Source organism: Heptranchias perlo, chromosome 18 (assembly GCF_035084215.1).
Source record: "Heptranchias perlo isolate sHepPer1 chromosome 18, sHepPer1.hap1, whole genome shotgun sequence".
In the NCBI taxonomy this organism is placed as follows: domain Eukaryota; kingdom Metazoa; phylum Chordata; class Chondrichthyes; order Hexanchiformes; family Hexanchidae; genus Heptranchias; species Heptranchias perlo.
In genome coordinates, this window is record NC_090342.1 from 27360647 (window position 1) to 27375639 (window position 14993).

Genomic DNA, 14993 nt, shown 5'->3' on the forward strand with positions numbered 1-14993 from the left:
CAATTGGTCACAACTTGACGGGCTGATTCCTGCTTTTCTCTTCTTTCAGCGTAATCATCACTACAATTCTATATCTCTCTGATGCGCTTAGAAAGAATTTTCTAAATGAAAGCTTTGACTTCAAGGTATGGTGATTTTAATATTGGTTATAATACTTTCTGGATATCTGCTTTTAGGCTTACTGTGTGCTTTTATATATGAACATAATTGTGGATTCTGTTCTGCTAGATCTGTCTAGTGCAGCTGCTGAGCAGGGGTTGTAGTAACTAACAATACCAATATTGTTTTGGGGATTTTTTTTCATTGATATTACTCCTGAGATTCGATTTTTCTTTGTGGGGGTGATTTAAATTCTGTTTAAAGGAATACCACAGGGGTGGCTGACAAAAATCATATTTCTGAGCCTTCGCTTGGAACCTAATATTTCCTGAGGCCAAAAATGAATGCCTTTGCTGTACATGGGGACAAGTGCAACTGGGATGAATTAAACAATGCCAACACATTCATGCCAGCTGGGTTATTCCTACCGCACGTGGTAGCTGTATTGTCTCTTCTGAAATGCAGAGCACCGCCATGCATATGCAGACATTAACATATCATGACACAAATCTGGTTGCAAATACTTCAACCTGTGCAGTGACTGGAATATATAAACTCAGGTGTGGGTTGGAGTTATGTAAGCAAGTTTCAATATGCTTCATGATCCATACTCTGGGATGCTGTGCTGGCTCCAGCATTACAGTGAAACCAATATAGCTCCAATCCAGCATTGAGTCACCCACTCACTGAAGCTAAAGCAATTGAATTGCAGTACAGTTATGTTGTCCTATTTAGGATTCCTATGATAAATTTGCACAGATACAGCCATCAATGTGGGATGAAAATTCTAATCAAGGATGTTAATTTAAACCCTTTCATTCTCCAAAGGCACAAACAGGATCAGTGTCATCATCACAGTGTTGCCATGACCACTTTCAGAGTGCTGAGGTGCCCAAACATGACGATAATAACATAGGATCACGAGACATTGAATGTAACATTATGCTCGACCAGATTTTAGTGCTGAACTTGAGTGTACATAAATATGAATATAAGAGCAAACTAGCAGTCTTTTTGTTATTTATACGCTTGATGAAATGTGAAAAATTGAAAATAAATTGAGCATGACATGATGACACAAACATTGCCACTTCACTGGAGTGGTTGGACATGGGTATAAATCCAAAATGTGTTACTGATCCCAACTGTGCCATTATGTGAGTCATTTCCCCACAGGTAGTGATTGGAGATGAATCACTCCAGTCTGCTCTCACACTCCTAGCAATGAAGTGGCAGAGGCCTGGAAGCACGTCACTCAACTGCCTTACAAGCTAAAAATGGCGCATGCTGCAGGAGATCCATGAAGGGGATTGGCAGAAAAGACTGTTTTTAAACCCTATTGTTATATAGCTGATCAGACAGTTACTTTCCCTTTCAAGTCTGAGCAGTACACTTCTTACTGGTTCTATTGGGTCGCTGCTGAATTTAAACTCCTTGAATATTCAGTACACTACAAACTACTCTACAAGTGTTCATGGTCAGATTATATCTGCAGTATATTGTCTGCCTTAGTAGCACAATAATACATTGTGTGTTACATAGTATAATGCTCCTGTCATTATAAAGCAGCATATCATTGCAGGGCATTCTGGAGGGGGAGGGTGAACAGCCAGTAGTCGTGGTCCATATTGGTACCAACGACATAGGTAAAAAAAGGGATGAGGTCCTGCAAGGTGAATTTTAAGGAGTTAGGAGATAAATTAAAAAGCAGGACTTCAAAGGTAGTGATCTCAGGATTACTACCGGTGCCACGTGCTAGTGAGTATAGGAACAGGAGAATAGACAGGATGAATGCGTGGCTGCAGGGATGGTGTAGGAGGGAGGGATTTAGATTCCTGGGACATTGGGACCAGTTCTGGGGAAGGTGGGACCTGTACAAGCGTGACGGGTTACACCCGAGCAGGACCGGGACAAATGTCCTCGCGGGGGTGTTTGCTAGTGCTGTTGGGGAAGGTTCAAACTAGAGTGGCAGGGGGATGGGAACCTGAGCGGGGAGTCAGAAGGGAATAAAGTTGAGAGCAGTAAGAGAGGGGAAGACCCAGGGGAAATCTACAATACAAATAGTACAAACAGTTGTTCAAGAATAAGTGAAAGGGAAAAGCATAGAGCAGCGGAAAGAAAGTGTACTTTAGGCACGACAGATAAAATGAAAACAAGAAGGCGTAAGGCGATTAACCCAGCATCAAAGCTGTGGTAGGGTGTTGGGAACCTGAGCAGGGAGACAGAGGAAAGCGTATCAGGAAGGGACAGAAGGTATGGAGTAAAAGGTAAAGTGTTAAAAAAGGAAAAAGCAGGAACTAAGTGTCACAAAACATATTTGAAAGTTCTTTATCTGAATGCACATAGCATTCGTAACAAAATGGACGAGTTAACGGCACAAATAACGACGTATGGGTATGATCTTGTGGCCATTACAGAAACATGGCTGCAGGGTGACAACGACTGGGAATTAAATATGCCAGGGTATTTAACAATCAGGAAGGACAGGCAGGAAGGAAGGGGAGGTGGGGTGGCTATGTTAATAAACGAAGGAATCACTGTAATACAGAGAAAAGATATTGGGACAAAGGATCAGGATAATGAAACAGTTTGGGTAGAGATAAGGAATAATAAGGGGGAAAAAACACTAGTGGGCGTAGTATATAGGCCTCCTAATAGTTGCAACTCTGCTGGAAGAAGTATTAATCAGGAAATAGTCGGGGCATGTAATAAGGGAACAGCTATAATTATGGGGGATTTTAACTATCATATTAACTGGACAAATCAAATTGGGCAGGGCAGCCTTGAGGAAGAGTTTATTGAGTGTATTAGGGATGGATTTCTTGAGCAGTAAGTAACTGATCCTACAAGGGGGCAAGCAACCTTGGACCTGGTCCTGTGTAATGAGCCAGGATTAATTAATAATGTCCTAGTTAAGGATCCCCTTGGAATGAGTGACCATAACATGGTTACATTCCATATCCAATTAGAGGGTGAGAAGGTTAGTTCTCAAACAAGCGTACTGAGCTTGAATAAAGGAGACTATGATGGTATGAGAGCGGAATTGATTAAAGTGGACTGGGAAAATAGTTTAAAGGGTAAGATGGTACATGAACAGTGGTGTTCATTCAAGGAGTTATTTTACAACTTTCAAAAAATATATATTCCACTGAGGAAAAAAGGGTGTAAAAGAAATGACAGCCATCCGTGGCTAAGTAAAGAAATTAAGGATAGTATCCGACTAAAAACAAGGACATATAAGGTAGCCAAACTTAGTGGGAGGTTAGAAGATTGGGAAGTCTTCAAAAGACAGCAAAAAGTAATGAAAGGATTGATTAAGAAAGGGAAGATAGATTATGAAAATAAATTAGCAAAAAATATAAAAACAGATAGCAAGAGTTTCTACAGTTATATAAAAAGAAAAAGGGTGGCTAAGGCAAACGTAGGTCCTTTAGAGGACGAGACCGGGAAATTAATGGTGGGAAACATGGAGATGGCAAAAATGCTGAACAAATATTTTGTTTCAGTCTTTACGGTAGAGGACACTAAGAATATCCCAACACTGGACAAACAGGGGGCTCTGGGGGGGGGGGGAGGAGCTAAATACGATTAAAATCACTTAGGAATTGGTACTCAGTAAATTAATGGGACTCAAGGCGGATAAATCCCCTGGACCTGATGGCTTACATCCGAGGGTCTTGAGGGAAGTGGCAGTAGGGATTGTGGATGCTTTGGTAATAATTTTCCAAAACTCTCTGGACTCGGCAAAGGTCCCGGCAGATTGGAAAACTGCTAATGTAACACCCTTATTTAAAAAGGGTAGTAGGCAGAAGGCTGGAAATTATAGACCAGTTAGCCTAACATCTGTGGTGGGTAAAATTTTGGAGTCTATTATTAAGGAGACAGTAGCGGAACATTTGGATGAACATAATTTAATAGGACAAAGTCAGCATGGCTTTACGAAGGGGAAGTCATGTCTGACAAATTTGCTTGAGTTCTTTGAGGATATAACGTACAGGGTGGATAAAGGGGAACCAGTGGACGTAGTGTATTTGGACTTCCAAAAGGCATTCGACAAGGTGCCACATAAAAGATTATTGCTCAAGATAAAGAATCACTGGATTGGGGGTAATATTCTGGCATGGGTGGAGGATTCGTTATCTAACAGGAAGCAGAGAGTTGGGATAAATGGTACATTCTCGGACTGGCAACCTGTAGCCAGTGGTGTTCTGCAGGGGTCGGTGCTGGGTCCCCAACTCTTTACAATCTATATTAACGATTTGGAGGAGGGGACCGAGTGTAACATATCAAAGTTTGCAGATGATACAAAGATGGGAGGGAAAGTAGAGAGTGAGGAGGACATAAAAAACCTACAAGGGGATATAGACAGGCTGGGTGAGTGGGCCGAGATTTGGCAGATGCAATACAATATTGGAAAATGTGAGGTTATGCACTTTGGCAGGAAAAAACAGAGAGCAAGTTATTATCTTAATGGCGAGAAACTGGAAAGTACTGCAGTACAAAGGGATCTAGGGGTCCTGGTGCAAGAAAATCAAAAAGTTTGTTTGCAGGTGCAGCAGGTGATCAAGAAGGCCAACGGAATGTTGGCTTTTATTGCTTGGGGGATAGAATATAAAAACAGGGAGGTATTGCTGCAGTTATATAATTTATTGGTGAGACCGCACCTGGAATACTGCATACAATTTTGGTGTCCATACTTAAGAAAAGACATACTTGCTCTCGAGGCAGTACAAAGAAGGTTCACTCGGTTAATCCCGGGGATGAGGGGGCGGACATATGAGGAGAGGTTGAGTAGATTGGGACTCTACTCATTGGAGTTCAGAAGAATGAGAGGCGATCTTATTGAAACATATAAGATTGTGAAGGGGCTTGATCGGGTGGATGCGGTAAGGATGTTCCCAAGGATGGGTGAAACTAGAACTAGGGGGCATAATCTTAGAATAAGGGGCTGCTCTTTCAAAACTGAGATGAGGAGAAACTTCTTCACTCAGAGTGTAGTAGGTCTGTGGAATTTGCTGCCCCAGGAAGCTGTGGAAGCTGCATCATGAAATAAATTTAAAACAGAAATAGACAGTTTCCTAGAAGTAAAGGGAATTAGGGGTTACGGGGAGTGGGCAGGAAATTGGACATGAATTTAGATTTGAGGTTAGGATCAGATCAGCCATGATCTTATTGAATGGCGGAGCAGGCTCGAGGGGCCGATTGGCCTACTCCTGCTCCTATTTCTTATGTTCTTATGTTATCATCCAACTTACAGTGAATAGTTCCGGACAAGATTCCTGCAGGGCTATGGGGAAAGAGCAGGGAAGTGGGACTAATTGGATAGCTCTTTCAAAGAGCCGGCACAGGCAAGATGGGCTGAATGGCCTCCTTTTGTGCAGTAAGAATCTATGATTCTATGAAGATCCACCAGTAAATGTATACTTCTTTCTATATATTTGTATGTTTTGTAACCATGTAACCTTTGTACACCATTCGTTCATCTAGATGTATAAACTATGCAAGTGATTTTTTTTTTAAACAGTTTTTACAAGTCTTCAGGATATATTAGTGTATGTGTAAATATATATATATTGCACTACTGTCACATTTGGGTCTAAAACTGCATCTCTGTAGCTTCATCTTTGTAGTCTTGTAAATCTGGATGTAATTAAAGAATTCATCTTCTGCAGGTGTGGGATTCTTACTTCTATTTGGCAGTAATATTTATCAATCAGCCTTGTCTTCAGCTGGAGATTTTTTCGCCTTCAAAAAGAAAAAAAGTTCTAGAAAAGTAAGTTGCATTATCTGACTCTGTTTCTAATTATTATGCTTAGGTTTCCTACTATTATGCTTAGGTTTAATTATTATGCTTAGGTTTCCTACTATTCAGGAGGTCACTTGTTGGTTTTATGTGCATCATGATAGATTTTCAAATTAAATTACAGATACGGAGACATGAGGGTGATGATGGGATGTGAAATCTTCAGCATGTGGCAAAACCTAGGTAAAAAGACAACAGATTTGTGTTTTTTTGTATTGCCTAAATGTACAGTATAATGTCAATTGTTTAAATAAAAGAAATTATCATTATTGACCTGTGATTATATTATAGGAGATCACAAGCTACATTTTATTCCTGGACTTATTGGACCATTTCTAGAAGTGACTCTTGTACCCCAGGCAGACCTTCGGAACGTGATGATTCCGATTTTTCATGACATGATGGACTGGGAGCAGAGGCGTACTGGAAATTTCAAACAGGTAGAGCTCTATAAATTTCCCCACCCCATCCCCAAAATAAAATCATTGCCACATTTAAGAAATATTGCCAATGTTCAGCTGCTGCATTAATGTCATTTCAGAGAGGTATCAGAATGCTATATTCTGTTTCTGGTAAATCCATTGTACTGTACTAGCATTTTTGAACTGGTGACATTTTAAATTTCAATAAAATAATGTAAAAATAACTTTTGAACCTATGAAACTATAAATATGTTGCCATACTGATTTTTAAAAATTTTTTTATATATAAATATTATTGCAGACTGAGTGAATAACCCTTCAAAATCTCAGTGTTGGCTGTTAAGTGGTTAAGATTTGAAATGTATTATGGGTGTACTTTCTGCTTTCATCCTGTGAGAGGGGGAGGATGGTGGAGGAGGTGTTTTTGTTCCTCTGGCACTAAGGCTGCTTGTGTTTATGTATTTTACTTTAGAGACCTATTTATTGCAGTTCATTATTCAGATGTTCAAATCTATACAGGATGCATGTGACTATTTGAGCAATCATTCACTGAAATCACTCTCTGGTAATATTGGAAGCTGTTTTTTTATTTTAAATATGGAGTCCCACCATCTTTATCTTGGACATCCTCATGACAAAAATGAAGCATTTTTATTGTAATGTACATCATGGTAGTGGCTTCTTTAATTCTTTCACATTGTGTAAGGTTGATACCATCACTGAGCAGTAAATACTCACTGCATTTTCTGGTGTGGATTCAATGGATGGAGTGGACCATGAAATTGTAAAATGTGCTATTCTTACTGCTTATGATTTTACACCTGAAACATGCATGCAAAAATCAAAGAGGTTGTAGAAAGCTCTGGATAGCACTTTCAGTGGATTAGTCATAGAGCTTAGAGGATATTTGGAAATTGTGGCTCGAAGGGGCAAATGTAACAGTTTTCAAGTCTGTGTAAACTAATGTTAAAGGATCGATTTCTGGAAGCAATTCCAGATGATCTAGGTGTATAGCTGCTTGACCAGGAGTGTTAGACCCTAAGGCATTTAGGCAAATGAGCAGATTATTTTCTGACCTCAAATGCATCAGAGCATGGAATGGACAGTCAGATTCCTTTCACTGATCAGCCAGGAGCAGGCCCTCTCAGCTGGACCATGGGGCACACTGATTAAAATATTTAAATAAGGATCCTCCGCTTTTTTTTATTTGTGGGATGTGGGCGTTGCTGGCATTTATTGCCCATCCCTAATTGCGCTTGAGAAGGTGGTGGTGAGCCGCCTGCAGTCCGTGTGGTGAAGGTTCTCCCACAGTGCTGTTAGGAAGGGAGTTCCAGGATTTTGACCCAGCGACGATGAAAGAACGGCGATATATTTCCAAGTCGGGATGGTGTGTGACTTGGAGGGGAACGTGCAGGTGGTGTTGTTCCCATGTGCCTGCTGCCCTTGTCCTTCTAGGTGGTAGAGGTTGTGGGTTTGGGAGGTGCTGTCGAAGAAGCCTTGGCGAGTTGCTGCAGTGCATCCTGTGGATGGTACACACAGCAGCCACAGTGCGCCGGTGGTGAAGGGAGTGAATGTTTGTTATTACATACAGGTTAGCTGCTGGTTTGTCATTTGAAGCTAGTGCTTAACATTTGGGCTTTTTCTGACCAAGAAAAGTTAATTCTGACTTCTGAGAAGACGTTTTTGCTGGAGCTTCAGTGTTTTTGACTGTCTTCTAAACAGTTTTACTGCAGTCATGGGTGGTCTGATCGGGCTGCCTTTGAGGCTGGAGGAGGAGGGGAGCTGCAAAGAAGACAGGAAAGAGCAGGAATAGCATGCAAAAGAGGTCGGAGGCCGGCACTGTGCAGGAGGTCATACCCACAATGGGTCGTCAGAGAGCATTTCTCCTTCATGAACGTCACTGAGGAGCAATGTCTCCGGTGCCTCCGCTTCATAAAGGACCAAGCTATGTCACCTGCTGCAGCCCTAGCTTGAGCCTCGTACTAGGGCATGGGCACAACTGCCTGTGACTGTCAAGGTCACCGTGGCCCTTCATTCTTATGCAACTGGCTCCTTCCAGTCTGCAGTAGGTGACATCAGCAACATCTCACAATTTGCAGTCCACCATTGTGTCACTGAGGCGCTCCATGCCAGGAGGAATACCTGCATCTCTTTCCCCAAGGACACAGCAAAGCAGAATGAGAGCACTCGGCTTCCATCGCCCCACTGTTGGCGGCCGTGCCCTCAGCTGCCTAGGCCCTAAGCTCTGGAATTCCCTCCCTAAATCTCTGCTGCTCTTCCTCTCTCTCCTCCAATAAGACTCTCCTTAAAGCCTACCTTTTTGACCAAGCTTTTGGTCACCTGTCCTAAATCTTTTTATGTGGCTCGGTGTCAAATTTTGTCAGGTAAAGTTCCTGTGAAGCACCTTGGGACATTTTACTATGTTAAAGGCACTATATAAATGCAAGTTGCTGTTGTTTCCCAGGGCACAAGATGCCGTAGACTGCACCCACATTGCCTTGCATCCTCTCCATCTTCAGCCTAGCTTCTTTCTGAATAAATAAGGATTTCACTCCCTCAAGGTCCAGCTTGTTTGTGACCACAGGCAGCGCATCAACAACATCAACATGCATTTATATAGCACCTTTAATGTAGTAAAACGTCCCAAGGCACATCATAGGAGCATAATCAGACACAAATTGACACCCTCCCATTTCTAATGCACCAATAGTCCCGCAATCCTTATCACCGCTGTCCATACTACCATCATCCGATTGCCTTCCTTCTTCCATTGAGGACACTTCAGATGTCCGTGGTGGGCGACCTCCAGCAGCTGTCTGTGTGGCACTAACAAAGGCACTGACTGAATGGGTGGCAGGGGAGCAGGCATGCTGTCATCCTCCGCCTGAACTTCCAAGGGTTAGCATTCGGTGTGAGGGGAGAGCTGAAGGAGAAGTGGCTGGTGGAAGCAGCTGCAGTTTGTCAGAGTCTGTAGAGTGAGGTAGAAGTATGAAGGGAAAAAGAGGATAAGGTGTGAAGAAACCCAGCGCAGTGTCGTCTCCAGCATTGCCACCCTCCATAGCAATGCTCTCCTTCCTCCTCCCGTGATGGCCAGCATTTCATCTTCCACGGGGAGAGGGGGAACAGGATCTCTCTTGTCCTATTCACCACCTGAACCAGAGCCTCCAAAGTAGCATCAGAGAAACTGGGGTGCCGAACTGCACGTCTTGCAGCCATTGCTCTCCTTACATATGTTCCCTGTTGTCTGCAACCACAGTGTACCTCCCCTTTAAGAGGTACTGATTGCCTTTAACAGGCATGTAGCCAATGAATAACTCGAGTAGCACTGGCTGCAAACCTGAGTCATCATAATGAAAGCAAAATACCGCAGATGCTGGAAATCTGAAATAAAAGCAGAAAATGCTAGAAACACTCAGCATCTCAGGCAGCATCTGTGGAGAGAGGAAAACAGAGATAACGTTTGAGGTCGATGGCCTTTATCAGAAACGTTAACTCTGTTTTCCTTTCTCCACAGAGTGATTCCAGCATTTTCTGTCATTCTAATGAGCTGGCAGAACCAATTTCACATGGTCGCTGCTACGATGCGAACAGGCTTTCGGGCACTATCGAGTTTCTAGGCTGCGTCTTGCCAGTACACACAAAAGTGCTGTTGAGAGCAGGAAACATAAAAATATCTATCTACATTTCCATATCAGTCAGTGGACTAATTAATGAATGAGCTTACTCAATACATGTATTCTCAGGTGGAGGCAAAACTGATCGACAAATTGGACAGCTTGATGTCAGAAGGCAAAGGTGATGAAACTTACCGAGAGCTTTTCAACAGCATGTGAGTCATTAACCTTATTTTACAGCTTTTGATTACATGCTGAGTGTAATGGTTTTTAGACATGGTCTTTATTCAAATCTATTTACTGCGTATTTTTACTGCTTGCACTTCAAAACTAACTTCAGTGGGGTCCAGGTTCCTCAGTGAGTAAATGCACATGATAGTGCGGTACTGTAATGTACAGACCAGAAATATCCATGGTCTGATCCCTGCTTTATGCTGTTATCCCAAGTAGGGAATTCTATCAGTCAGTAGATGGTAGTGCTGACAGCAATGGAAGAAATGACCGAAAATGCAAGCAAAGCTGCCTGCCTTTTTTTCCCTATTGTAGTTATTTTATTTCAACTAAGATTTAGTCAAGCTGTGGCCGTGCCTTGCCCTGGCTTTAGCCACTTTCTAACTTTGCAGAGAAGCTTGCAGAGTTCAATTTTAATAGAATAGTTGCAAAACACCCCTATTCAAAAAAGGGGAGAGGGATAAACCCGGCAATTACAGGCCAGTCAGCCTATTGTCAGTGGTGGGGAAACTTAGAGACGATAATCCGGGATAAAATTAATTGGCTCTTTATAATAACACCTGGGGATTGGCAGGTATCAGAAAGGATTCATTTTCTCACCTCCACCCCCACCCCTCCCCCCCAATTACATGAATTTCACTTTTATCCTTAGCCTCCCTGATATGATTCAGATATTTAAAGTACCATTTCCCTTTTCAATGGTCTCACAGCAATTCCTATAAGTGGACCATGTCCCTTATGATTAGGAAGCTGTTGATTTTATACGATCTGCTCGTGCAGACGTCATATGATTGGGGCTGACAATTACCATAATTGCATGTTTTCAGTCACCTTGGCATGCAGAATATCAAAGAAACAGCTGAAAGTTTTTACAAGCTGGAATAATCAAGTGTACTTTTATATTTTGAAACACAAAGAAGCAGCAGAATTAGGATTATGATTAGGCAGTACGAGACAGTAAAATAATTATAAATAACCACTACATAGTTCATAAAGGGATTAATGATGCTTTGAATGTCCTGATGAAGAAGTGAAGATAAGCAATCAGTTTTGCTATGCAAATTTCTGAATAAACTTTCTGCAGATGAAGTCTCATTTTTCCTCAATCTATCCTGCTTAATGCTTTGTTGATACTTCTTCCTCCCAGTCAGGATTCAGAGAGGAATTCCCCACAGTAGCCAAGACCATCTTTTTACACAATGTTTTCCTTTGATGTTAGAGTTCTAGTCAAACTTTGACATAATCAACATTCATAAACACAGCTGACAATGAGGTTGGGTGATCATCAAAAATGTAATATGTTTCCATCTAGATAACAATTCATGCTGCTCAATGATCTATTTCAAACATAACAACCGCTCATTGAGAAACATTTAAACACAATGAGGTGGATATTTGTCTGGACCCATTTACGAGCCCAGCCTCGGCGCAGCCAACCCCCCCGAACATGGCGGCCCAAGGGTGGACCGAATTTGGACCTTGGGCCTCATTAACATTTTTTGCGCAAGCTGCCAGCGCCTACACAGGCAGCTTTACACATTTGAGCGGACGATTGCAGGACCGATTGCCTCGCCGGCAGCAGCCTGAAGGTATGTTCCAGGAGGAGATTGGGATTGGCAACGGTGGCGGGGGTGATGCTGTGTGAACGATCATGATTGTGGAGTCAGGTGCACTGCTGCCCGACACCAGCCCACTCTTCGCTGTCCAATTTAGTGCTGGAACCTAAAACTGGCAATAGGCCCCTCATTTACATATGTAAGGGACCTATCTCCTGTATTGGGCAGCTGCCAGGCACACCTGAAAAATGGCCTGACCCAATTTGGGTTAGATGTTTTTCAGGCATCCTTCAGGTGCAGGACATTGGTCCTGAAATTGAGCCTTGTTCTCATAATTTGGGTGCAACGAGGTCCAATTTCTCCCCCAATCCCTTACAAATCGTGTGCATTCTAGACTGAGATGTCAGAACCAGTTCGAGGATCTCAGCCACACATCGTCACGTCTGTGGATGTAGAAGAAACACCACGACAAAATCATCAGCTCGTGACACCTGGATTCATCAATTAGCGTTTTAAGCTGATATGAGTAGACAACTTGTTTCAGGCCTCTATCAGTGCAGCTCTAAGGTGACTTCCAGCTACAAAGCAGCTTAGAGATGGGTTTCTCCCCATTGTACCATAGCTGAAAATGTAACTCAGTAATGAGGGCAACTCAAACCTGGTACTCCCTACAAGCATACTACTTGTAGAGGAAGACCATTTGTAAAGTGGAGTCAATATCAACTAAGTATGAAAGTAGCTCCAGTCAGGGTGTTTTACAGTGATCACTGAATGAAATCTATGGGAGGTAATTTCTATTCCATGCTGTAATCTGCACACGTGGTTTCAAAAATATAATCACTATATTACCTATAATTTTATATTCATTATTACAATTTTTTCCCATTCAATAAAAAAAGATGGCATTAGTTGGGCCCTGACCTCTTGCTTCCTATCAGTCATAATTATGATGGGGCCATTTACTGCTCTTGCTTGAGAATTTCATTAACTGTACTTTCAATTCCCTCCAATCCCTCACCTTTGCAAGGTCCCTCTCTGACTTTATCCTTGCCTTCCTGGACTTCTCTCTCTCTCTCTCTCTCTCCATCTCTAGCAATGGACTTTACACAGCCATCTATTACAAACCCACTGACTCCCACAACTATCTAGATTATGCTTCTTCACACTCCACTTACTGTAAGACTTCATTTCTGTCGCCCAGTTTCTCCATCTCAGTTGCATCTGGTTTGATAACTCCGGTTTCTAAACCAGTACTTCTGTGATGTCCTCCTTTTTCCTCCACCGAGGTTCTCCCACCCCTGACTGTGATTAATAGGGTCCTTGACCATGTTAACCTATTTCCCATGCCTCTGTTCTCACCTCCTCCTTTCCGCACGACAGCAACAGTGCTTTACTTTTCCTCACTTTTACCCTGCTAGCCTCCTGATTCATGAGACCATTTTCTGTCACCTACAACATAATCCCACCACCAGGTACATTTTCTCCTCCCCTCTCCTCTCTGCTCATCCGATGGACACTTCCTACCTTCTACCATTCACACTTCCAGCTACCATTCCCTTGCATCTGCTGTGATTGTACACGAAAAGTGCAACACCTATTTACTCATCTTTTCCCACACCACTGTGTAGTGCCCCAAACACTCCTCATGTGTGAAACAGTAATTAATGTGTACTTCCTCCAATATAGTATACTGTCTTCACAAGATCACAGGATAATTAAGGATTAGGAAAGCCATTTGGCCCATTTTAGCTCATCTATTCAGAATTGCCTTAAAGTCTCCCCATTACAGTACCCAATTGGTTCTTAAATGATTGTAGGCTTTTTGTCCACACTACTTTATGTCTGGGAGTCCATTCCATGTGGTGACACTCGATGTGAAGAAAAACTTCCTGATATCAGTTATAAATTTGACTTTTACTAGTTTAAAGATATGACCACTTGTTTACTCTCACAATTGAATTTAAAGTAATTTCTAGACTTGCCTTTTTGTTCCATTTACAATCTTCTATGCTCCCAGCCCACAGGAGTGGCAGTGGCACAATGAGAGCCATATGTATTGCTGTCTCCCAGGTTGCCAGAATGTCTGCTGCTTTGCCACCCCCTTAACAAATACCCACCATGGTGCCAGCAAATCAGCTGGGCCAGACTGCCCCACAGCAGCAGCAGAAGTGCAGGAGCCTGCAGCCGGGCCCTCACAGGCTTCAGCACCCAGAATTCACCGGCCACGAGCATCTCATGGGTCCCAACATTAGCAACAGCAGCTTTCCACCAGTTTTAATGAGGCCACGAACGAAGCACCTTGTAGGAGCAGTAGAGTTAAGTTACCTTCTTATAAGAAAGGCACCATGGGCTGACATTTGGTTGAGAAATGAATGGAAGGCAATTATTATGATTGCCATTACTCTTATCACCTTCATCACATTTGTCACTCTGGTCTGCAGTGCATTTTTATAGCAGCTCCTGAGTCTGCATTGTCAGTGTGTCCTTGATATAGAAGTTGGCTGAATGGTTTGAATGTTCTTTAATGCAGGATTGAGGGAGTGGTGAAGGAGGTAACAAGGACTGTTAATGCAGCAGGGCTCTGTGTAAATTCTAAGTGCAGGGTAATATGCAGGTCAGTGGACTTGTTGAACAGCTAACTAATCCCTCACATCTCTTGCTGCAAGGCATTGAGGTGGTTCTCCTGCTTCTTCCTTGCCTTCCCCTCGTTGTCCTTGTTAGATGAAGACTCCTGCTACTGCTCTGCCTCCTCTAAATGCAGGCCTCTGTATTTCGAGGTTGTGCAAGATGCAGCATATTACTATGATGTGGGAGACTTTTTGTGGGGCATATTGTGGGGAGCTCCCAGACCTGTCAAGGCACCTGTACCTCTACTTCGGCATCCCTATGGTGTACTCAAAAATGGTCTTGGTGGCTCCCTTGGCTTTGATTATATCTGCGCTGCTAAGGCATAGTGGGGTTGTGGAGGGGTGGAATGAGCCACGTCTATGGGGGTAACCCTTGTCATCCTGCCACATTTCTGGAAGGGTTGAATATTGGAGAATGGTAGACGGTTGCAGAATAGATGCATCATGAGAACAACAAATTTGTCACAAATAACACATTCATTATAAACAAATTTGTATGATGCTGTTTCTGTGCTCTGACACTACCTGGACATTAATGGATTGGTGGCCTTTCTTATTCATGGATGCTGCTGGCTGGTGTTCTGGTGCCCTGATGGTAACATGTGTACAGTCAATGATGCCCTGGATTCAAGGAAAGCCAA

General features: G+C 42.7%; 1 protein-coding gene across 1 annotated transcript in view; it reads left to right on the forward strand.

The window, feature by feature from the left end:
* LOC137334698 (dedicator of cytokinesis protein 4-like) overlaps window positions 1-14993 on the forward strand; it is a 329737-nt gene that overhangs the window by 237120 nt on the left and 77624 nt on the right. Inside the window, exons 28-32 of the mRNA XM_067999572.1 lie at window positions 50-125; window positions 5772-5872; window positions 6027-6085; window positions 6194-6342; window positions 10068-10153. Coding sequence (XP_067855673.1) covers window positions 50-125; window positions 5772-5872; window positions 6027-6085; window positions 6194-6342; window positions 10068-10153 — 471 coding nt within the window. The remainder of the gene's footprint in view (window positions 1-49; window positions 126-5771; window positions 5873-6026; window positions 6086-6193; window positions 6343-10067; window positions 10154-14993) is intronic.